Source organism: Hippoglossus stenolepis, chromosome 9 (assembly GCF_022539355.2).
Source record: "Hippoglossus stenolepis isolate QCI-W04-F060 chromosome 9, HSTE1.2, whole genome shotgun sequence".
Lineage (NCBI taxonomy): Eukaryota > Metazoa > Chordata > Actinopteri > Pleuronectiformes > Pleuronectidae > Hippoglossus > Hippoglossus stenolepis.
Window position 1 is genome coordinate 28,785,998 of NC_061491.1, and position 25,000 is coordinate 28,810,997.

Sequence of the window (25,000 nt, forward strand, 5' to 3'; positions counted from 1 at the left end):
TGATCATCTTTATATACAGTCACTGATCATCTTTATATACAGTCACTGATCATCTTTATATACAGTCACTGATCATCTTTATATACAGTCACTGATCATCTTTATATACACTCACTGATGGTCTTTATATACAGTCACTGATCCTCTTTATATACAGTCACTGATGGTCTTTATATACACTCACTGATCATCTTTATATACAGTCACTGATCATCTTTATATACAGTCACTGATCATCTTTATATACAGTCACTGATCATCTTTATATACAGTCACTGATGGTCTTTATATACAGTCACTGATCCTCTTTATATACAGTCACTGATCATCTTTATATACACTCACTGATCCTCTTTATATACAGTCACTGATCATCTTTATATACACTCACTGATCGTCTTTATATACACTCACTGATCCTCTTTATATACAGTCACTGATCATCTTTATATACAGTCACTGATCATCTTTATATACACTCACTGATCCTCTTTATATACAGTCACTGATCGTCTTTATATACACTCACTGATCATCTTTATATACAGTCACTGATGGTCTTTATATACACTCACTGATCATCTTTATATACACTCACTGATCCTCTTTATATACAGTCACTGATCGTCTTTATATACACTCACTGATCATCTTTATATACAGTCACTGATCGTCTTTATATACACTCACTGATCATCTTTATATACACTCACTGATCCTCTTTATATACAGTCACTGATGGTCTTTATATACACTCACTGATCCTCTTTATATACAGTCACTGATCATCTTTATATACACTCACTGATCCTCTTTATATACAGTCACTGATGGTCTTTATATACACTCACTGATCCTCTTTATATACAGTCACTGATCATCTTTATATACAGTCACTGATCCTCTTTATATCAGTCACTGATCCTCTTTATATACAGTCACTGATCATCTTTATATACAGTCACTGATCATCTTTAACTCACTGATCCTCTTTATATACAGTCACTGATCATCTTTATATACAGTCACTGATCATCTTTATATACACTCACTGATCCTCTTTATATACAGTCACTGATCATCTTTATATACAGTCACTGATCATCTTTATATACACTCACTGATCCTCTTTATATACACTCACTGATCCTCTTTATATACAGTCACTGATCCTCTTTATATACACTCACTGATCATCTTTATATACAGTCACTGATCATCTTTATATACACTCACTGATCATCTTTATATACACTCACTGATCCTCTTTATATACACTCACTGATCCTCTTTATATACAGTCACTGATCCTCTTTATATACACTCACTGATCCTCTTTATATACAGTCACTGATCCTCTTTATATACAGTCACTGATGGTCTTTATATACAGTCACTGATCATCTTTATATACACTCACTGATCATCTTTATATACAGTCACTGATGGTCTTTATATACAGTCACTGATCATCTTTATATACAGTCACTGATGGTCTTTATATACAGTCACTGATGGTCTTTATATACAGTCACTGATCATCTTTATATACAGTCACTGATGGTCTTTATATACAGTCACTGATCATCTTTATATACAGTCACTGATCATCTTTATATACAGTCACTGATGGTCTTTATATACAGTCACTGATCATCTTTATATACAGTCACTGATGGTCTTTATATACAGTCACTGATGGTTTATATACAGTCACTGATCATCTTTATATACAGTCACTGATGGTCTTTATATACAGTCACTGATCATCTTTATATACAGTCACTGATGGTCTTTATATACAGTCACTGATCATCTTTATATACAGTCACTGATGGTCTTTATATACAGTCACTGATGGTCTTTATATATCACTGATCATCTTTATATACAGTCACTGATGGTCTTTATATACAGTCACTGATCATCTTTATATACAGTCACTGATCCTCTTTATATACAGTCACTGATCATCTTTATATACACTCACTGATCCTCTTTATATACAGTCACTGATCATCTTTATATACAGTCACTGATCATCTTTATATACACTCACTGATCCTCTTTATATACAGTCACTGATCATCTTTATATACAGTCACTGATCATCTTTATATACACTCACTGATCCTCTTTATATACAGTCACTGATCATCTTTATATACAGTCACTGATCATCTTTATATACACTCACTGATCCTCTTTATATACAGTCACTGATCCTCTTTATATACAGTCACTGATCCTCTTTATATACACTCACTGATCATCTTTATATACAGTCACTGATCATCTTTATATACACTCACTGATCATCTTTATATACACTCACTGATCCTCTTTATATACACTCACTGATCCTCTTTATATACAGTCACTGATCATCTTTATATACACTCACTGATCATCTTTATATACACTCACTGATCCTCTTTATATACACTCACTGATCATCTTTATATACAGTCACTGATGGTCTTTATATACAGTCACTGATGGTCTTTATATACAGTCACTGATCATCTTTATATACAGTCACTGATGGTCTTTATATACAGTCACTGATCATCTTTATATACAGTCACTGATCATCTTATATACAGTCACTGATCATCTTTATATACAGTCACTGATCATCTTTATATACAGTCACTGATCATCTTTATATACAGTCACTGATGGTCTTTATATACAGTCACTGATCATCTTTATATACAGTCACTGATCATCTTTATATACAGTCACTGATCATCTTTATATACAGTCACTGATGGTCTTTATATACAGTCACTGATCATCTTTATATACAGTCACTGATCATCTTTATATACAGTCATGGTCTTTATATACTTTTGATCATCTTTATATACAGTCACTGATGGTCTTTATATACAGTCACTGATGGTCTTTATATACTTTCACTGATCATCTTTATATACAGTCACTGATGGTCTTTATATACAGTCACTGATGGTCTTTATATACAGTCACTGATCGTCTTTATATACAGTCACTGATCATCTTTATATACAGTCACTGATCCTCTTTATATACAGTCACTGATCATCTTTATATACAGTCACTGATCATCTTTATATACAGTCACTGATGGTCTTTATATACAGTCACTGATCCTCTTTATATACAGTCACTGATCATCTTTATATACAGTCACTGATTGTATACAGTCTGTGCAGTGACTCACTGAGTCCATCTGAATGACCACAGTGTTTCCTTGTAGCTCGTAGTGGGAGATCTGTGGCTCGGCAGCGTCTCTGAACTGTAAAACATTTTATTATTATATTAAATTATACATTTATTTTATAATATATATTATTATAAACATTGACGTTAACAGACTGTCACATTTCACTTGATAAATTCTGTTTCATTTTCATTTTCACATTCATTAACATTCATCAGGAAGAAATTGCTTATCTTTATTTCTTCTACATTTCACAATAAAAGTCCTCAAGAAAAAAGGAAGAAAAAAGAAAGACTACTACCGCCCCCCCTCAACTGACAACAGTCTACAAACCAATCAGAGTCAAGTATAGGTAGACTCCACCCCCGAACGAACAGATCAGATGAAACAACAACACATGAGAGGTCGTCACCTGTCGGAGGTCGTCAAGGTAACCGTCCACACCTGTCGGCAGCTGGATCTTCATCACCGTCAGACTGGACTCAGTGTGCACCTCGTTAGGAGGAGGTTTATACCTATAAGACACACACACACGCACGCACGCACACACACATGCACGCACACACACGCACGCACACACACACACACAGCACGCACGCACATGCACACACACACACGCACGCACGCACATGCACACACACACACGACGCACGCACATGCACACACACGCACATGCACACACGCACACACGCCACGCTTACCTACACGCACGCACGCACACACACACGCACACACGCACACACACGCATCGCATGCCGCGCCACACACACACACACACACGCACGCGCACACACACACGCACGCACACGCACACACACACGTTTAAACATTTAAACACACATGTGATTTTCCGCCACTAGGGGGCGTCTCAGTCACTGTTTCTCTGACTCGTCTCTGATTGGCTGAGAGTCGAGCTGAAAACTTCAGATCCAGACGTCAGACTGAAATCCTTCATCTGCTTCACATGTAGAGTAAAAACCAGCAAGATGTTTGACTCTTGTGACAAACACAGACACATGGACAAAGAGGATATAACGCCACCAACAGGCGACAGAGGGAAATGCAGCGTTACCTTGATTAAAACCACAGATTTCTGCAGGTTTGAAAATATCATGTAAATCTACTTTATAACAGAACAGAGTTAATAAAATTACTAATTGAACCTTTAAAGTTTCAATATCAAAAGTCAGATTTCTGGGTCTTAGTGGATCATTTGCTTCAATAATATCAAAACAAGTCCATGTTCAGAAACTTCACTAACAACCAATCAGAGGATTGTGTTTTCTCTGGATTGTCTCACATCCCTGTATCTTTGTGTTTTTTATTGAGATTCATTCATAAAGATCAAACTTTGGATTCAGTTTTCTTACTTTGCGCAGGCGACCAAGTGAGGATGACTCATACTGGGCTCTGAGGAGGAGAAGAAGAAGGTGGTGACATGTGGACAGATGAGCAACAGGCGACAGACTGGTTCGCTCACTGGTACCAACCTCTGGAGACGTCTAGGCCGACCATCTCCACGGTAACATCAAAGTTACACGTCTGCGTGGACGAGCTGGTCTCATAATAAACTGTCTTCAGCTGAAACAGGTTCAGACGTTAAGTTCAACTTGATGATGTCAGGTCAAACTTTCACTTCAAAGTTACAAACATAAGATTCAAGTTGTAAACATAAATCAAAGTTTCAGACGTAAAGGGAAAGAAAAGTGAAACCACACCCACCTTCACATTAGACACACCCCGCCCATAACCTGTGGTCACAGTGATGTCATCATCCTCCGTCACCTGAGAGATGAAACTGTTACTGCAGAGTCCAATGTCTCACTGCACCTGTCTCACTGCACCTGTCTCTGTCTCACTGCACCTGTCTCCTTCTCACTGCACCTGTCTCACTGCACCTGTCTCACTGCACCTGTCTCACTGCACCTGTCTCCACTGCACCTGTCTCTGTCTCACTGCACCTGTCTCACTGCACCTGTCTCTGTCTCACTGCACCTGTCTCTGTCTCACTGCACCTGTCTCACTGCACCTGTCTCACTGCACCTGTCTCTGTCTCACTGCACCTGTCTCTGTCTCACTGCACCTGTCTCTGTCTCACTGCACCTGTCTCACTGTACCTGTCTCTGTCTCACTGCACCTGTCTCACTGCACCTGTCTCTGTCTCACTGCACCTGTCTCACTGCACCTGTCTCTGTCTCACTGCACCTGTCTCACTGCACCTGTCTCACTGTACCTGTCTCTGTCTCACTGCACCTGTCTCACTGTACCTGTCTCACTGCACCTGTCTCACTGCACCTGTCTCTGTCTCACTGTACCTGTCTCACTGCACCTGTCTCTGTCTCACTGTACCTGTCTCTGTCTCACTGCACCTGTCTCTGTCTCACTGCACCTGTCTCTGTCTCACTGCGCTCCTGCCTCTGCTCACTCCTCGCTCCCTGTACCTGTCTCTGTCCAACTGCCGCCTGTCTCACTGCACCTGTCTCACTGCACATGTCTCTGTCTCACTGTACCTGTTTCATTGTGCCTGTCTCACCTGAATGGGTGTGGCCACAGGTCGGGTCTGGCTGAGCCGGACTCGTGCTAGCGCCCCCTTCCTGCTGTAATCTATGTTGATGTCTTGACTGAGGACGGCTCGAGGGAGAGTTTTCCAGTACTCTGTGACGGCCTCCAGGGTCAGCACTGTGTCCTGAGAGAGGTCAAAGGTCAGCTGCGTGTGTGTGTGTGTGTGTGTGTGTGTGTGTGTGTGTGTGTGTGTGTGTGTGTACCTGTACAGAGTAGAAACCCTCTCCGTAATGCTGGTCCTGTGTCAGCCAGGAAAGGATGGGGTTGGCGTATTGGATCCTCCCCTTCAAAATAAAACACGTCTTATTTCAAAACATCTCGACTCGTGGACGTTATAAAAGCATATAAAAGCAAAATAAAAGCATGTGTCACCTTGAGTAACACAGTGAGCAGGACATACGCTGTCGCCTCCACCGTCAAACCGCTGGATTGGTCGGGTTTCAGCCAATCAGCTGTTACGCTGGACTCCTGCCAGTACCTGAGTACAGCAGGGTGACCTGTACACACACACACACACACACACACACACACACACACACACACACACACACACACACAAACACGTGTGTCCTCATTTGAAAAGGTTAATGAGTTACTTAGGTCCCCACCAGGATATGAAAACACACACACACCTTTCTGCCGGGCCAGGTTCTCCAGGCTGGTGAGCAGCTGATTGGCCGTCATGCTGTTGGGGTCATGAAGGGTAAGAGCAAAGGTCGCCACCGCACGCACATACACACTCTTGACACCTAGGGCATGCTGGGAGATGTAGTTTGCTGCAGACCTAATGCTGTCATCATGAAACTAAGAGAAAGAACAAGAGGGACAAACAAAACATTCTGATCTCAGGTTCTGACATTAACATGTTTCCATCTGCTGTGATGCCTGAAGAGGGAGGAGTCACACAAATAACTATTCATTAATTTCTTTGTTATAAAAGTTGTAAATTAGTTTTTAAGATGCAGCAGATTTTATTTCCAATCCACAAAGAGACGAAGAGTTAGCATAAGAACCTAGAAAACAGAGAGATGGAAAGCGGATGTAAAACAAGCAGAGAACAAACCACAAACAGAGACAATACGAGGACCACTGGACAGACAATTCGTTTTTTCACTATGTGGCCCTTGCTCTAATGTAGAGGAGTTCGGGGCCTTCAGCGTCTCAGTGACCGGGGGCCTGTTGTATCGTGAGCCTGCTGCGCGACAGGAGAATGAAAGGATGACAAGGAAAAGAAGAAGGTGAGAGTTGGTTCTCACTCTGAGCTGCAGGATTGGGTCTGTGATGCTTGTCGCTCTTTTCAAGGAAATCAACACAAAGGACGTCAGATACACCGACTGATCGACCGCATCGCTCCCCGCTGCCTGCAGCCAATCAGAGACAACCACACACAGAGGTCACAGAGGTCACAGGGCAGGAGGAAATGTCAGTAAAAAATATGAAACAACAGAAGACGTGTGTTGCCGACCATGACTTTGTTGGGTCTAAAGGAGGACGTGTCGGTGAAGGACCCGTCTGGCTGCTGGGTGCTGCGGATCAACCACGCCAGAGAGTTGGACAGAGACTCATGGTCCACCGGGACGACCTGATCCACCAGAGACAGCGTCTTCACCACCAGAGCGGTCAGCCTGAGAGACGACGCGTAGTTTCAAACTAAAACATAGTTGTGTGGATGAGGTTCAGCTGAGACTGAGCTGTTCTTACCAGGTGCTGGGTTTTTGCTTGATCCACATGCTGTAACTGGAGTCACCATGTCTGAAGGAGCTGATGCCGACCAGACCTACACACACACACACACACACACACACACACACACACACACACACACACACACACACACACACACACACACACACACACACACACTGTAAATAGTCAGCACATTGGGCCTGATCATTTAGCGTCTTTAGCGTCTCCTCACCCTCTCTGATCTTCCGGCTCAGTTCTGCTGAGTTCTTCTGGATGTCTGGTCCCAGGACGTCCCAGCTCCCCGTTGTCTCCAGGTACCGATACACGTGGACGAGGGGGAGGAGTCCACCCAGCTCCGCCTCCGCTGACCCAGCTGGCAGGTTGACAAGTCGTCTGAGGCCTTCAGGGTTGTGCATCACAGACAAGACCTCACCTAGAACTTCACCTGGAACATCCACATGCACAGAATGACGATACGTTTACCCAGCATGCTTCTGGTTTGCAGCTTCCTGCCTCAACTCGAGTACAGCTCCTGATTTGAAAATAAAAACTCACGTCTTACCGTTGATTGTGAGCATTCTCTCCACAGCCGAGTTGGGGACGATGTTTGTGGGCAATTTGTTCTTCAGCGTCACCGTTCTCTTCTCCGAACCTGCGACAGCACGGAGAAGCAGAACGTCAGCTGACGGCTGCAGAGCAGCGTGTGCAGGGCGACAGAACAAACTTACCGTAGAGTCCCTGAGGGTCGAGTCTCCCTCCAGAGTACTCCTCTCTCCTCACCCCTTCAGGCTGGAGACACATGGGGGAGATGAGGATGATTCACAGCTTCACAGGAACGTACACTTTAACAAAGGCCGGCACCTGATTGGTCTAAATATTATGGTGACACATGGTGACTAATGGTGAACCAACCAACCAACCAGTACTAACCACCACTCTGAGCTTCTTCTCCAGGATGTCTCTGTGGCCTTGTCGGGTCATCAGGGTGAAGATCAGGGTGTGTTCTCCAGGCTCCAGGCCCAGCAGGGTGAAGGTCACTTTGCCGACGCCCCCTGCTGCCAGACGCCTCCAGCTGCAGGGCGTGGAGCGCAGCCCCGCCCCCCCGGCAGCTTCTCGGGACTGGAGTAGACAAAATTCCGGTCCGGCCGTCAGTGTCGCACAGTACTGGGGAGGAGACAACACACTCTGTTAGCTCTCCATAACCACAGCTCCCAGCCGACTCCGAGCATCATGGGATATGTAGTTGGGTGATGTGCATGGCACCTCAATTCTGTCGTCCTGGTGGTTGTACACTGAGCCTGACAGCTCCAGCTGTTCTCCTCTCACCACCTGATATGGCAACGGAACGTCAATGCTGTGCGACTTACTGACCGACACCTGCACCGAGGCAACACACAAACCTGGAGGACACAAAGAAAAACAGGGAGGGAGAGATTTCAATATCACAATAAGTAAAGGATGAAGATGAGGATGATGAAGATGATGATGATGACTCACCGTTCCTGAACATGCCGATGGCCTTGATCTCCCAGGAGGTGAGAGAGTCTGGTAGAGGCCTGCTGACCGACACCTGACCTGAACTGAACACACACAAACACACAGACAGTGAAATTTAGGCTTCACCTGCATCACTGGAAACAAACGTTTGGTGTTTGATGTGTGTCACCTGGCGCTCTGCACCTCCCACAGCCAGCTCTCTGGAAAGTAGCTCCGCACCAGAGAGGGCGCCAGGTCAAAGTCTGCACCCATGTCTGCACACACACACAGACACACACACACAGTGTTAAGATCTGTGATGTACTTTGTTGCATCACTGACGTGGGTCTCGACTGACCGTGGCGTCCTAGGACCAGGTTGTGGTCCAGGTGCAGCAGAATAAACTCGCAGCAGGTCTTGAAGGCTTCACGGCAGTAGGGTCGTTTACTGTGCTTCTGCGCAGCGAGCTGGCGACACGTCACACTGCTTGGGAGGAACTTCATCCCCGCTTCACAGCAGACCTTCAGATGGGGGGTTGAACTGTAACTCTCTGCTGCTCAGACACAAACACAAAGCAGAGTCACTCAGGTTCCTGTTCACACTGTTCACACTGACGCTGAAACAGGATCAGGAAACGTTTTCACCAACACACATTGAATCTCATACCAGGACTGAACAACAGAAAACAAACACTTAACATGTAACAAACGAGCTTTGGTTGATTCGCCAAAAATGCATAAAACTATTTTACACTATCTCAAAATCATTGGAAATAGTCAGGTGAAGGAAAAACATCACGTTAATTAATGAAAAACGAGTTTTCTACATTACTTTGTCAGAACAAAAGAAAACAAGATTCACAGCCAGACCCAGGTAGAAACTAAATCTACACATCCATCAGAGGGCGCTAGAGTGACAGACATGAATTTATGAGGTGTTTTCACTCATCTGTCACTAGAACCATGTGACACACAGTCTACTACTGCAGCTCCTCTTTGGAGCCTCTCCTGCTGGTGGCGCTAGAGACTTGTTTCCATCAAACGTGAAAAAACTATGAAAAACCCTTGTTGTATAATTAATAATGAAAGAGAAAATATTCCCATGATGCTTCACTCTGCAAAGATGATGGACGGGTGGAGTCTCACCTTTCTTCTTCTTCTCCTCGTCAGTCACAGCTCGTTTTGGACGAACCGCTGCTGTGCACGCGCCACCTGCTGACATCACCAACACACATGAGGTGGTTGATTCTTTAATTGATTGATGAATTAGTTGATTGGTTGATTGATTGATTGACATACTGTTGGTTGATGGCTGGGAGTTGGCATTGGTGAAGAAGGTGAGGCCGGCCAATCGAAAAACGTCTGCACTGTCTTTGCCGCCACCCCCACCACAGCCCAGGTCGCTCTCCTCGATGTGGCGTAGAACCTGTGAACCACCGTACACGTTGAAGTTTCACTCTACAGGTCTCAAAATATACATATGTAGAGGTTTTCTGTGTTACCGTGGAAACAGGGTCTCTGTAGTTCGGTCGTAGTGTGAAGAGGGCGGAGTCTATAGCAGACAGAGCCACCAGTCCATCCTGATTGGTCCTGATGTCCAGCTGCAGTTTTTCCTTTGGCTTGTAGCTCCGCCTACGAACTGAGAGCTCAGTCTGACACAACACACACACACACACACACACACACACACACACACACACACACACACACACACACACACACAGCTGGGTTTAATAATTTAAAACAACAAACATGGCGACAGAGTGACCAGGACCAGCGCTGGTTGGGAAATGACTTTGGCGTCACAGGAATCAGAATGCATGATGGGAAACCCACGCCTGCAGAAACATGGCAGATGTTTTCCAGTGCGAGCGCCACTCAGCCGCCATCTTTAAAGACAGTATCTCACAGAATCACCACCAATCAGAACAACTCCTCCGAGAAACATCCAAACAACCCCTCAGATCACCATGACAACCACATGGCAACACTATAACCTGCACTTCACTAGCAACCATTCTGATCACTATGGCAACCAAATGGCAGTGCAGGAGCAGATACGCCCTGGATTATTATTAATTATTTAATATTATATTAATAATAATAATAATAATAAACTTTATTTATATAGCACCTTTCATACAAGAACTAAGAGCTTTACATACAAAATAAATAAAAATATGTTCAAATGTAATTCAAATAAGAAGTGAGCAGATTTTACGAAACCGTATCTGGAGAGTAAGATCTTAGAGTCTGAAGCAAAGAGAATGTTTTAAGTTATTTTTAAAGACGTTTACTGAGTTGTTAAATATTAAATTAAATATAAACTTATTATTATATTATTATATAAATTTAACACAGTGTAAATTTCAATGATTTAATTTTTCTAACAAATAAGATAAATCCATGTGGGACAGGGTGTGGAACACTCGGGTGAAGGACATGAAGCCAAACTGAGTGTAAACGAGGAGCGAAGGTTCACTTCCTGTCAGAGTTGGATTCGGACACAAAGATTCTCTCCAGACTCAACTGGAATTAGTTGAAACGGAGCAGTTCCACCTGAAACCATGGGGGGGCAGAGTGTCCGATCTTTCTTAACTGACTTGTTGTCAGTAATATGTGACTCTGAGCTGCCCCCTGGTGGATGTGTTGCTTAACATCCATGGCAGCGTTGAGGATGTGGTAAGAGAGATTTTGAAGTTATGAAGTTGGGTTTTACATCTACAGCTGACGTTGATTGTTCAGACACAGATTTTCGTTTTAGTCCGACATTTTGTAACTTTGACCTGAAGTACGTCATGAGAAGAGATCAACCAATCAGAGCAGCTGCCATCAACTGACGACCCTCAGTACCTGGAGTCCATTGACACACTTGTCTCTGACGTCCAACCAGACGGAGTCGGCCACCAGCTCGGACGTCCCCTCTCCAAACAGGATGTAGTAGACCAGCAGTCTGATGGACGGGACCATGGCGCCCGTCACCTGGAAGCTCAGAGTCTGTTTGTTGTCTGCGCTGGAGACGAACTTGTGGCTGCCGAACTCCACCACCTTCCCCTTAGAGAGCACCTGCACAGAGTGATGTCATCAGTAACTATGGAAACAGAGCCGTGTGCATCAGCTGCTGTGTCCTCTCACCAGGTAACTGAGGGCTCTGACAGGCAGGTAGGAGGGCGTGGCCGAGTACACCTGGATGTTGGCGTATTGTCCCAGCGCCAGGCCGCGGCCAGGCAGCGGGGGGTCGATGTAAAGGTAGCGCTCGTTCGGGGAGTGATACGCCGCCGCATGTAAACTCAGACTCACCTGACTGGCTGTTGGGAGGGCGGGGTCAGCCGTCTCAAACTGTGTCAAATATGAACAAGTTAACAACAACATGTAAACAATAACAAGAAAACATTAGAAATGAAATTACATGTAAACAATGACATGATAACAACAAGTAAACAATAACAAACAAACATCATGATGAGATTGTTAATATAGAAATCATCTCGATCTTGTTACCTTCAGCACCACGCTCTCTGCTCCACGGGGGGTGTTGCAGATGAAGACAGCGAGGCCGTCTGATTGGCTGTTGGCGCTGTCGGGACAGGGCATATCCTCCATTTTGTTCCCCTGTCTGATCAGCTGTCGCTCCACCAGTTGCACCCGAACCCGGTTCATCGGCTTGTCCAGGTGATCCTTCACCAGCACCTGAAAATTGTTGTCACTTATTTCTCACAGTAATTATATTAATATAAAGTAATATGTTACATTTGTTATGGTCGTATAACGTGAGTGAGGACATGGACAGACGGAGCGTCCACCTGGATGTTATAAGGAAGTCCAGGTTTGATGAACGGGGGCGTGGACACCAGGCTCAGGCGATACGGTGATTTGACGAACTTCACGGCAGCAAACTCCGCCTCCTGAGAGATACCACCTGAGAGACAAGAGGCGGGGACATAAATGTCCCTGCTTTGGGTTACGTGTTGGGGTTAGACATGTGGTGGTTATGTGAGTACCTGTGTCCTCCTGCAGCAGGACAGCGATGTACAGGTACTTCCCCATCAGACTGTTGAGATCTTTCGGGCCGTTGTGTTTGGACAGAACCGTCTCACAGTTCACAGTCACATCCACCTCACCTGTCGAGGACAACTGATGCAGACACACACACACAGGTTACGTTTCCGCACTATATCCAAATAGAGACGTACAAGAGTGAACCACTGCACATACATCACAAAGAGAAGCTCACACAGCTTAAGGCTAAATTATCTACTGTAGCTAAAGAGGCAAATATGATGTAATTGTAAAACATAACGTTTTTAAAAATGACTTAAAAACATGCAGCTGTTGAAACTTTGCTGAAACAGAAACCAAACGCAGTGCCGCTCTGGTTTGGTTCCTCGCCTGTTGGTCAGCGAGCTGCTGCTCGGAGTCTCAGTTTGAGATCGTGTTCAGCGCCATCTTGGTTTTTTGAAAACAGAAGTAACAATATATGGAGGAGTGGGGGGTGTAGCCTGACTGAGAGGACACTGCACCTGCCACCTGCACCCATTGGACAGTACTAGCTGTCAATCACACTGTGGTAACCCCCCCCCCCAACACATCCGGTGCTTTATGGTCTGTTTGACTCTAAATGATCATAATTCACTAAATGAACATCAGCTGTTTGAAGAAGACTTGAAACTAGAGACTGAGACAGAAACTCCTGAATGTTTACTGACGTTATAAAGTGAGAAGTCACTTTCTATAGATTTCTATAGAAACTACCTGTGGAGTCGCCCCCTGCTGGTCAGAGGGAGAACACAGGTTTGGGACACTTCTGCACTAGCTTCACTTTCCCTGTACCTGCGTCCTGATGATGACGACTCATATTCACCATAACGACGAGTCATTCTTCAACACTCAGTGTCACACTGTGGTTTTATTGTACTGGACACGTTCATTAAAGCTGGTCGAGTAATTTAGTTAACATTGATATTCAAAGTGTTTGTTGCTGTGAAGGCGTCTTACTCTCTCTTTGGTGACATAGTTGGGGATGATAACTGGAGGACTCTTCCCGCTAACATAGCCGTACCGCAGAAACACCTCCCCATCGGCCACCGGGGCACCGTGCAGATACCTGAGACGGGCAGGAAACATTGTGCCTAACAGTTTGGACTCATCATGTGTGAACAAGATGATTGTTTATTTACCTGGCTGAGACCTTGAAGCTGAATCTGTTGAAACTTCCATAGCTGATGTAATTTGCTTCAGGCTCCAGGAGGATGGAGAAACTGGGAAGAACTAATACAGACTGACACTTAATTATTGCCATTATACTTATCAGCATAAGTATCAGTGGTATAATCATCATATTCCATACCATATTCTTTAACTTCAAAGTCCGTTCTCGCTGTTGTGGTGAAGTCATCTGAGTAGGAAGCTTCAATGGACCAAATCCCCAACCTGGAATCACATACAGTCCACAACATTACAAACTGAATCCCATTGACAGCATCACATAGTCTCAGTGTGTTTCTGAAAGTTGTTACTTTGGTTTGATGGGGATCTTGAAAGGGTTTTGCATAGATGGGATTCCATTATTTAAATCAAACATCTCCACAATATCCACTGTCGTATGATCCGGGTCCTGTGGGAGACAAAATTACTGATCTGAGATCAGTTCTGAGATGATTGAAAACTAAATGCATTAACCTGTAAGCTTTGCTGTCCTCTTCTGGTCCTGCAGATAATTACACTCACCTTGAAGGTCAGGAAGACGCTGCGATTGGCCGGACTCAGCTCCTGGTTCAGGGAGAATGCCCGAACTTTGACTGGACACACACAATAAAATGAGTTGACCAGGAAAACTTGATTTTATCATTTGACTACCTGAATTTATGAGCGGCCGCGGAGTAGCCAAATGAGGACAATCTAAACAAGGACTACCTGAACTAGAGCAACCTGAGACAACCTGAACAAGGACTGATGAGGACTACCTGAAAAGGGACAATCTGAACAAAGTAACAAGAGGACTGAAGGAGGACCAGCTGGGTGATGACCAACTGACTTTGTGAGCGATGATGAGGACCTAAATGAGGACCACCCGGTCCTCATGAAATAATAAGGGACGGACTGAACAAGGACCAACTGACCTGATGACTACCTGACTCCGTGAGTCCATGAGGACAACTTACTGTAGATAAGAACCACCTGAACAAGAGCCATCTGACTGAATGAGTTCATGAAGAATACAAATATAACTTTGGAAATTTAAAACCTGACTTTTGTAGATGATGAAGAATACCTGATCAGGACAACTTCAATAAGAAGCACCTGAGTTTATGAGTTGATGAGGGACACCTGAATCATTTCTTATGTAGAAACACTTTAAACATGAAGTTACAAACTGGTTCTTCTCATGTAGTGAATCCTGTTGATGTGTTGATGTGTTCAGTTCCATCAGCATCTGTTGTACATTTGTGGGTCTCTCTCCCAGTGTGCAGGTGATTTGCAAGGCATTCTGGGTACCCCCCGTTGGAGGGTCGGAAGAATCTCTGTTGGGAGGGTTATGAAGCCACACCCCTCGGCCCCACCCCTCCGTCCAATCAGGTATAGTAGGGCCAAGGGGGGAAATCATGCACTGAGAGAGAACTCCCATCATGCACTGAGAGAGAACTCCCATCATGCACTGAGGGAGAACTCCCATCATGCACTGAGGGAGAACTCCCATCATGCACTGAGAGAGAACTCCCATCATGCACTGAGGGAGAACTCCCATCATGCACTGAGGGAGAACTCCCATCATGCACTGAGGGAGAACTCCCATCATGCACTAGAGAGAACTCCCATCATGCACTGAGAGAGAACTCCCATCATGAGAGAGAACTCCCATCATGAGGGAGAACTCCCATCATGCACTGAGAGAGAACTCCCATCATAGAGAGAACTCCCATCATGCACTGAGAGAACTCCCATCATGCACTGAGAGAGAACTCCCATCATGCACTGAGAGAACTCCCATCATGCACTGAGAGAGATCCCATCATGCACTGAGAGAACTCCCATCATGCACTGTGAGAGAACTCCCATCATGCACTGAGGAGAACTCCCATCATGCACTGAGAGAGAACTCCCAGAACCCCCCCTTCATTTATTTCCTCTCCTCTCCATTTCCCCTGCTCCCCCAACCGGTCGAGGCAGCCCCCCCCACATTGAGTCTGGTTCTGGAGGTTTCTTCCAGTAATGAGGGAGTTTTTCCTCCACAGTCACCAAAGTGCTGCTCATTGTGGGAACTGTTGTTTTCTCTATGAAACATTTAAGGTCTTGACCTTCGATGTAAAGTTCCTTGAGATAATGTATAGTATAATATTAAGTATATAATATTAAGATTTGGTGCTAAACAAATCAAATTGAATTGAATTAAATAAATAAAATCGGATTGATGAATTGCACAATTTGAATGAGGATGTGAGTCTGAAGGAGGCGGAGCCTGAATTCAGACACATTAATGGTTCATGTAGCGCTCACCGTGCTGGTGAGGGGTGTACAGCGGTTTGTCCGTTTGGATGAACAGGAAGCCGTTGGAGCGGCTGACAGGGACCGACAGGTGCTGGTTGATCTCTGCTGATTGGACGTGGAGGGTCACATGTGTCACACTCTTATCCAGTTGACTTGGGTACAGCTAGAGAGAAACAGAAAAGGAAGTGACATCATGATTCAATTACACTGCAGGGATACATTTCGATGAAATTACCCTAGTTGCTAATTTTGTTGCATGACCCACCCGGACTTTGGCGGCAGCCTGATGGTGGTTCTGAGTGTTGAGGGTCACGACCTCTTGAGCTAGAACCACATGATCTGGAGCCATGGACGTCTTTAAAAACACGTAGACCATCGTCTCCTCTGAAAACCCAAACAAATGCAGCAACACTGTCTCCACAGCATCCAGACGCAGTGAGAGAGGAGCTGTTATCAGATACCTGAAGGAAGAGGAGGCACGGTGTCATACTTATCACTTCTTCCAAGGAAGTTGTTTGTTAGTTAGTTTGTTTGTGAGCAGGATTACTCAGATGTGCTGAACCATTGGGGCCCAAGGACGAACCTACTAAGTGAAACGATTAGAAGACGATGTGGATAAACCTGCAGGCGAGATAAGGCATTACACCTGGCGGAGGTACCTAAGTGTTACTCTAGTTTCTTATGATGCATTTGGTTGTACAGTGTATATTTGATGTTGGGATATGGAACATAATACAAACCTATAATGATAGATGCAGTTTGAGTTAAGAGGAAAGATGAAGCGTGTTGACATGTTATTGTTAACATGTCAACATGCCTAATGCTACACTCTAATCCAAAGGTCAGTAAGCTCCATGTTAGTTTCTTTATTCCACCAGGACATTGTTAAACAAACAGCTGCCCCTGTTTAATTGTCAGCCCCGGTCTCGCTCAGAGTGTGAGCACAGCCCTGCTCAGCAACGTGAACAAACATGTGAGCAGCTGATGTTGCTGTTTGTTCAGAACTCAACACGCAGCAGTTTTATTTCAAGATTCTTGCCAAACCAACAAAACTCTTCAAATCGTTGTTGAGAATCATGAGTTCCCATAATGCAACATTTAGTTTCAAGGTTTGTCCTTTAAACTAAAGTTAAGAGTAGTAACTATAATAAATGAATGTTACTTACGATCTGGACTGAGCCTCCGTCCTCCAGCAGAGACAACACACACACAACAGGAGGACACACACCTTCATCCTGAAGGTAAAGACACACTGAAGAAGATCGACAGACACAACTCGGACTGAGACGACTGACCGACCGTCAGCAGACGTTCAGATTTGATGGTCATTGATCAACTCAACTCTTGGCAAATACATGCAGGTCGTCAGAAAACGTCCTCTGACTGTGTGTTTGTGTCCAAAAGGTGAATTTACTCAGCCTGGGTTTTCTGTTCTTACACAATGTGTTGACTTTGAGGTTTTCACTTATCAGCTCATCAGTCCGTTGTTGAATCACAACCCCACAGCTCACATCTCATGCGTTTGGTACACAGACATCAATAAGTGTCAGTACTGCAACAATTTTGAGTAATCACAGTTTGTACAGATTCAACAACTGCACGAGTCAAAGCAGACCGAATGTTTGAGGTCAGTTTCCAGCGCCCTCTAGAGGCTGCAGAGATCATTACAGACACTGCATTAACCTGATGATTGAACTTTTGTCATAGTCTGACGAGCTGGAAACATCATAGACGTCAAACTGTCCTCTAGAGGGAGACAAATATTGATGCCAATCTTCAGTGACTGTATATAAAGACCATCAGTGACTGTATATAAAGATCATCAGTGACTGTATATAAAGATGATCAGTGACTGTATATAAAGATGATCAGTGACTGTATATAAAGATGATCAGTGACTGTATATAAAGATGATCAGTGACTGTATATAAAGATGATCAGTGACTGTATATAAAGATGATCAGTGACTGTATATAAAGATGATCAGTGACTGTATATAAAGATGATCAGTGACTGTATATAAAGATGATCAGTGACTGTATATAAAGATGATCAGTGACTGTATATAAAGATGATCAGTGACTGTATATAAAGACCATCAGTGACTGTATATAAAGATGATCAGTGACTGTATATAAAGATGATCAGTGACTGTATATAAAGACCATCAGTGACTGTATATAAAGATGATCAGTGACTGTATATAAAGATGATCAGTGACTGTATATAAAGACGATCAGTGACTGTATATAAAGATGATCAGTGACTGTATATAAAGATGATCAGTGACTGTATATAAAGACCATCAGTGACTGTATATAAAGATGATCAGTGACTGTATATAAAGATGATCAGTGACTGTATATAAAGAGGATCAGTGACTGTATATAAAGATGATCAGTGACTGTATATAAAGACGATCAGTGACTGTATATAAAGACGATCAGTGACTGTATTAAAGACGATCAGTGACTGTATATAAAGATGATCAGTGACTGTATATAAAGATGATCAGTGACTGTATATAAAGACCATCAGTGACTGTATATAAAGATGATCAGTGACTGTATATAAAGATGATCAGTGACTGTATATAAAGACGATCAGTGACTGTATATAATGAGTCGCGACAGACGTTTCTCGTCATGTTATAGTTTATTATGATTATATATGCTCAAATACATTGTTCTTTATAGAAGTTAACATAGTATACTTCATATACTGATACACGTGTCATATATGACCTTGTACATATACATATACAGAGATAAAGTGACAGTTGAATTAAATTCTGGGCATAAAGCACATCTCATGTTTATTATTTACATCACATTACGTCTTCAGTTCTATTCTCAGTTTGATTATTTAACAACATATTTATACAGAAATCAACTAAAAAATCAAAGAGGAACATTTACAGAAATTAGAAACGTAGATTCCAATATTTTCTCGTAGGAGTCAGCTGACACATATCAACCTGTTACAATATTAACAATAAACATCAAACATATTGAGTTTCAGGCTCTGTGGAATCTAAGTGACGCTCGTTAAAGAGGAAGTCATTGAAACACTGTGGAGATGCTAATATGTTAGCATAATGCTACGAAAGCAGCCCAAGTCTTAAAGATATCATCAACTAAGATGATCACTGAACATGGTAAATGCTAATGCTAATCAGTCAAGCTAACATGAACTACTTTGAGTTTGTATCATGTTGCGTTCACATCACGTCTGAGCTTCCATGTATATGATTTGGTGCTAAAAAGTTCGTAAGTGTCGACCAACTCTGTTGTTGAGTTGTGACTGGAGGAGATCCAACCACCGACCTTCCTAAAAGTGGACGACCCACTTTACCTCCTGAGCCACCTCTGTTTAAATAATACATTTGTTACGTCTCTCTGCAAGTATGATCCGAGCTAAGTTAGTGCGCAGACTGCTAACAGCTGTTAGCATTAGGAACAAACGTGTAAAACTGACCAGCAGGACCATCGATCAGAAACTCTGATTGTTCTGAAGGAGCCTCAGAGAATGTAGCGCCTCCTTGTGTTCAACACACACATTACAACCTGGAACAGAGTTAGCATGCAAACCAAAGCACAACATCATCATCTCATAGATACATTAGATACGAACTCATCATGCAACTGTAACACAAGTCTTCACATGTGTGTGTTTGTATATATGTGTGTATATGTGTGTAATCACAGCACCATGGTGGGTATATGATGGACCAGTGATGCAGGGTGAGTTATGGCGCTCAGCTGCGGAGGGTGAGGAGGTGAGTGTACTCCCCCTCCCCCCCCCACCGCCCCCCCCGGGGCCCCGGCCTCCCCGGTGGGCCGGTGCCGGGCGCTCTTCTGGTGCGCCCTCAGGCCGGCCAGCTGGGAGTAGGCCGACTGGCAGACGTGGCACTTGTAGGGCCGCTCCCCGGTGTGGAGCCGGACGTGGTTCCTCAGCGTGGACGACTGGCTGAAGCGACGGTTACAGAAGCGGCACACGAAGGGTTTGTCCAGAGTGTGGATCCGCATGTGGGAGCGCAGGTTGCTGCGGGAGTTGAAGCCACGATGACAGATGACGCAGCGCATGCGGCCCACAGCAGAGGAGGAGGAGGAGGAGGAGGAGGAGGAGGAGGAGGAGGAGAGAGGAGGAGCCCTCACAGGTGTGGAACTCATCTGCGAGGAAGAGGAGCAGAGGTGATGAAGACTTTAGCAGGAACATGGAACAATCAGGGAACAATCAGGGAACAATCAGGGAACAATAATTTCCTCGTTTGTTTGATAAAAAAATACATCTTTTTATCGTGGTGTTTTATTTATAATAACCTTTATTTATATGTAACTCTCTTATTGATATGTATCATTTTTATTTATATTTATCTTTTTAATGTATATTTATTTTCTATTTTTCTAAATTGGTGTTATTCATATTTTCTTTTTTAATATAATTGTATAGTTGTGTGTAAATATAAATATCTATTTTTTATGCATATTTGTATTTTATATATTTATTTGTTATTTTTATACATTTCTTCTATTTATATTTAATATGTATATATCTTTTGTATTTATTTATATCTATCTTTTTGTGTCTTGAATGTCATACTCCGAGTTGAGCTTTAATGTCTCAATCTTCATCAGTAGATGGCGCTGTCTCACTAGTTATTTAAAGTTCACCTGCTGTGTATGAAAGACATTTTTTATTTGTTAATTAACGTGATTAAGACAAAATAAACGAGTGGACGTTGTTTTGTTTTTTTATCAATTCTCGAATGAGAATCATTTAATTTCATCATTTATACTTTAATTTTAAATTCACTGAACATTTTACAATCACCTTTTATATTAAATATTAAAGTTATGAATTGAATTCTGTTTATATTATTGAAAACAGTGATATCATGTCTCAACTCATGGTAACGTTTAATCTATTTGTTCATACGGAAACTGTGTTGGTGTTAGTTTGTGAGGTCACGGATCAATAACACGATAGAATCCATAATCTCCATAATCACCGTTCTTGCTCTTCTTGCTCTGCTCGTCGTCGAGTCCGGGGATTCCAGGGATTCCCAGGAAGGTGTTGTGGGAGTTTCCGTACCAGACGAGCAGCTCCTGGTCCGGAGGGATCGTCTGAGGAGAGCGACACAATCAAATCTGAGAAACATCGTGTTTATCTGATGGAGCTCGAAGCATCGCCTGTCGTCTGTGTGCCAGCAGGGGGCGACACCAAACCAACTGATCAACTCGGATCTTCTTCGTCCGATTTGTTTTCATGTTCATCGATGAGGCCAGAGATTAAAATACTGGGCTGTCTCCTTAACTCGTTTATTTCTGAAAATGTTTTTATTCTCTCAGAGTTTTTCTACTGCATTTTTCTAGATTTTATTCTGGATTACATAAATCTTTGAGTTTAGGTTTTTGCAACCAGATTATTAAAAAACACAAATGAAGAACATTATTATGTTATTATTTAAAGAAATGAAGGAACCTTCACTGACTCCAGGGAACTGCTGTGATCACCAGAACCAGCTGCTTCTTCCCTTTCAATGATCCCATCCCACAGTTTACATTCAAACATGAAGACAGAGATTTACTGAGTGAAGTAGATCAGATATAAAAAGAATCACCATCATTTCATGTTGAACATTATATTTCTGTTCTTTTACTTCAGAGATTTATTGAATATGTGATTTTTTATTACTAAACTCTTTAGTTTCTACTTTTACTTCAGTAGAATGTTTCACCTGCTTTCTGTTAAAGATTCTGTAGAAAGCTGAACGTGTGTTTTCAGACCAGAGTATTTTTACAGTGTGTTATTTGAAAGGACGTCGGTCACAGTGAACAGCTCCGTGTATAACAATGTAAAAGCATCATGTTGTGTACTTGTTGCAGCAGTGTTGTGTGTAGAGAGGTGATGCGTTCACTGACCTCCACGGCCTTGTAGAAGATGCTGCTGCCGATCTGAACCACCTCCAGGTTCTGCTCCTGCTCGTTCCTCGCACACTTGATGTACGTCATCCAGCTCCTCTGGTCCTCCTGACTGGCGTCGATGAAATACCGGACCGACCCGTCCTCGTTAAACACCTGAACACAACACACAACTTTATTCCCCTGGTTTATACTTTAAATACCTGATAGTTATTATTAACTGTTATTATAATAATAATATTATTAATAATTATATATAATAATATAATAATTGTTATTATTAACACAACATTCACAGGATCACTTCACCTGATTATTACGTTTTATGGCAGTAAGCAATAAGCTAATGCTAATCAGTCACTTGCTAGTTACCTTTAAGTTAGTAAACAGTTGGTCAGCGTGTTAAAAAGTTAGCTAGTTTGGAAACAGTTTGGACTAGTTATACAAAACAGCTAACCAGAGCTCGTCAGTTAGCCTGGAGTTAGCCATGTGTCAGAGAGCAAACAAGTTAGTTAGGTAGTAGTCAGCGGGTAGAACCAATATGTTTGGTACAGGTAGTTGGCTAATTGCTTCCTAAAGCTAGAGGGAGCTATCCAAACCAGTTAGTTAGATACAGAGGAGTCAGCAAGTTGTTTAATAGTTAGCAGGCTAGCTGACTAGCCGTCAGTTAGCTGGTTAGTTTGTTACGGGTAGATAAGTTAGTTCTGTGCTTGAACAAAATAAAGTCAAATATTACTAAATATAACGTTTACCTCCCACATGAGGTTGTTGTTCTTGTACAGGTCGACGTGTTCAGGTGAAATTAAACGTCCGGTGAATGGACCCATTTCTGTTCCAGCTTTAATCCACGTTTTAGAGAAAATACCCAGACCTTCACCTGCATGACACAAACATCACAGAACAATGAAGCTTTCCTCTCGCACATACCTGCACTTTATATTTCTACATCTCTTCCTTCCTCATATATATTTTCTCTGTAAAATAGTAAATTATTTTTTTATCTCATCTTTATGTGAAGTCGTAGAAAAAGCTTTTCACTGCACCTCGTACTGTGTGGTCACATTTCTACGCTAAAATAAACTCAGGTTTAACGTGAGTAGTTTTATATATTTTTACAGATTGAATGACGGTAAAATAAAATAAGAACAAGACAAGACAAGACAAGATAAGACAAGACAAGACAAGACAAGATAAGATAAGATAAGATAAGATATTACTTTATTAGTCCCACTGCAGAGAAATTTAAAACACAATCAGTGAATCTATCTACAGATTGAAAAGTGATAACTGAGCTGGTTCCAGACAACGTCTCAAATGAAATGAGAATAAATGTTTCAGTAAAATTATTACAAGACACGTCTCCTCACATCTTCTACCATCAGGAACTCCTCAGTTCCTCTGCTCCTTCATCTCCATCAGACTTTATGTAGAAACACTTTAAACATTACAAACTGGTTCTTCTCATGTAGTGAATCCTGTTGTTGTGTTGATGTGTTCAGGTCCATCAGCACCTGTGGGACTTGTGTCCTGGGAGAGGATCCTCACATGGGACTGAGCTTTATTCACTGATCACTAAGTTTCTATTTGACTCTTGTTGAGTAAAGAACATTTTATTTTACCTTCATTCATTCTGTAGAAATCGACCAGTTAAACCTGAGCATATATTAGTGTAGAATATGTGACCGTGGCAGCAGAGACATTTCTCCGTCAGATGTTATAAAACGGCAGAGAAGATGTCGGATGGAAAATAATATGTATATATATATATATATATATATATATATATATATACATATATATATATATATATTCTTTTTATGTATTTTTTTTAAGTTCAGTAACAGGTAAGACATGTTGATCATTGATTCTATTGAAATAAAACATAGAAGTTTAATAATCTAATTTCACATAAAAACACTATCATTATTATTATAATTATTATTGTTATTATTATAATTATAATTATTATTAGTAGTAGTATTCTCATTATTTACCTGGGACTGAACTCTGGGCGATGATCACCTCACTGGGTAAAACCAGGCTGGACAACTTCTGCACCTCTGCACAAAAACACATTTTCACTCTTTAGTCAACATTTTAAATCTTCTACGACAGAATTCACAAATATGACAAAGATGTAAAATGAAGAGTTTTGTTAGAACATGAGTCCGTGAAAGAAAAAGGTTCAATTCTCCTTTTCTCCTCGACATCAGGTTCACATTCCTGAGGATCATAGCGACAAGAAACGAGTTGAATGAAGCAACAGAAAAATAGAAAATTAAAAAACTATTTATGAAGTGAAATACAAGAATAAAAGAGAGGAAGAGAAAGTCTCTTTTCTCCTTCACGTCACAACCAGTTTCACGCTCCGCGTGCACCGTGAAACTGGTTGTGACGTAAAGGAGAAAAGAGACTTTAATTAAGAAAAGAGATTTAATGTTGAAATGATTTGTAACTGGAGAAGTGAGTCGATCCGAATTTTAAACCAGCACAGAAAGAAAAAAGTCACAAACGGCACCAGGCGCCGGGGCGCGCGCAGACACGCACGCAGAGCTGCGGGATTCACGATCCTGCAAATGACAAAATAAAGTTCTAGAAACGAAACGCGAGAATCCGGACTCCGCGTCCAGCTCCGATCTGTTCTCTGAAATTGTTCCTAA

The 25,000-nt window shown here is 42.5% G+C and overlaps 2 protein-coding genes across 3 annotated transcripts in view; both read right to left on the reverse strand.

Moving 5' to 3' along the window:
• c5 (complement component 5) overlaps positions 1 to 17,748 on the reverse strand; it is a 19,635-nt gene extending 1,887 nt beyond the window's left edge. The window contains exons 1-36 of one of the 2 annotated variants that reach the window (XM_035165223.2): positions 17,583 to 17,748; positions 16,682 to 16,877; positions 16,426 to 16,579; positions 14,659 to 14,729; positions 14,448 to 14,545; positions 14,279 to 14,361; positions 14,109 to 14,199; positions 13,927 to 14,035; positions 12,933 to 13,065; positions 12,735 to 12,850; positions 12,433 to 12,621; positions 12,067 to 12,270; positions 11,785 to 11,997; positions 10,434 to 10,583; positions 10,231 to 10,357; positions 10,078 to 10,143; positions 9,291 to 9,485; positions 9,123 to 9,207; positions 8,954 to 9,036; positions 8,720 to 8,856; positions 8,387 to 8,620; positions 8,185 to 8,245; positions 8,019 to 8,108; positions 7,689 to 7,901; positions 7,472 to 7,547; positions 7,236 to 7,395; positions 7,027 to 7,131; positions 6,403 to 6,574; positions 6,143 to 6,267; positions 5,974 to 6,054; positions 5,742 to 5,894; positions 4,931 to 4,993; positions 4,699 to 4,789; positions 4,579 to 4,618; positions 3,621 to 3,723; positions 3,209 to 3,283 (exon numbers count right to left, since the gene is read on the reverse strand). In XM_035165223.2, coding sequence (XP_035021114.1) covers positions 3,209 to 3,283; positions 3,621 to 3,723; positions 4,579 to 4,618; positions 4,699 to 4,789; positions 4,931 to 4,993; positions 5,742 to 5,894; positions 5,974 to 6,054; positions 6,143 to 6,267; positions 6,403 to 6,574; positions 7,027 to 7,131; positions 7,236 to 7,395; positions 7,472 to 7,547; positions 7,689 to 7,901; positions 8,019 to 8,108; positions 8,185 to 8,245; positions 8,387 to 8,620; positions 8,720 to 8,856; positions 8,954 to 9,036; positions 9,123 to 9,207; positions 9,291 to 9,485; positions 10,078 to 10,143; positions 10,231 to 10,357; positions 10,434 to 10,583; positions 11,785 to 11,997; positions 12,067 to 12,270; positions 12,433 to 12,621; positions 12,735 to 12,850; positions 12,933 to 13,065; positions 13,927 to 14,035; positions 14,109 to 14,199; positions 14,279 to 14,361; positions 14,448 to 14,545; positions 14,659 to 14,729; positions 16,426 to 16,579; positions 16,682 to 16,877; positions 17,583 to 17,650 — 4,410 coding nt within the window. In that variant the 5' untranslated portion in view covers positions 17,651 to 17,748. Of the gene's footprint in view, positions 1 to 3,208; positions 3,284 to 3,620; positions 3,724 to 4,578; positions 4,619 to 4,698; positions 4,790 to 4,930; positions 4,994 to 5,741; positions 5,895 to 5,973; positions 6,055 to 6,142; positions 6,268 to 6,402; positions 6,575 to 7,026; positions 7,132 to 7,235; positions 7,396 to 7,471; positions 7,548 to 7,688; positions 7,902 to 8,018; positions 8,109 to 8,184; positions 8,246 to 8,386; positions 8,621 to 8,719; positions 8,857 to 8,953; positions 9,037 to 9,122; positions 9,208 to 9,290; positions 9,486 to 10,077; positions 10,147 to 10,230; positions 10,358 to 10,433; positions 10,584 to 11,784; positions 11,998 to 12,066; positions 12,271 to 12,432; positions 12,622 to 12,734; positions 12,851 to 12,932; positions 13,066 to 13,926; positions 14,036 to 14,108; positions 14,200 to 14,278; positions 14,362 to 14,447; positions 14,546 to 14,658; positions 14,730 to 16,425; positions 16,580 to 16,681; positions 16,878 to 17,582 lie in introns of both variants that reach the window. The other variant, XM_035165222.2, reaches the window with a different exon arrangement.
• A 1,340-nt stretch (positions 17,749 to 19,088) lies between these two features.
• prdm12b (PR domain containing 12b) overlaps positions 19,089 to 25,000 on the reverse strand; it is a 13,044-nt gene continuing 7,132 nt past the window's right edge. The window contains 6 exon segments of the mRNA XM_035166307.2: positions 19,089 to 20,546; positions 20,548 to 20,588; positions 21,428 to 21,542; positions 22,341 to 22,496; positions 23,093 to 23,217; positions 24,335 to 24,400. Coding sequence (XP_035022198.2) covers positions 20,118 to 20,546; positions 20,548 to 20,588; positions 21,428 to 21,542; positions 22,341 to 22,496; positions 23,093 to 23,217; positions 24,335 to 24,400 — 932 coding nt within the window. The 3' untranslated portion in view covers positions 19,089 to 20,117.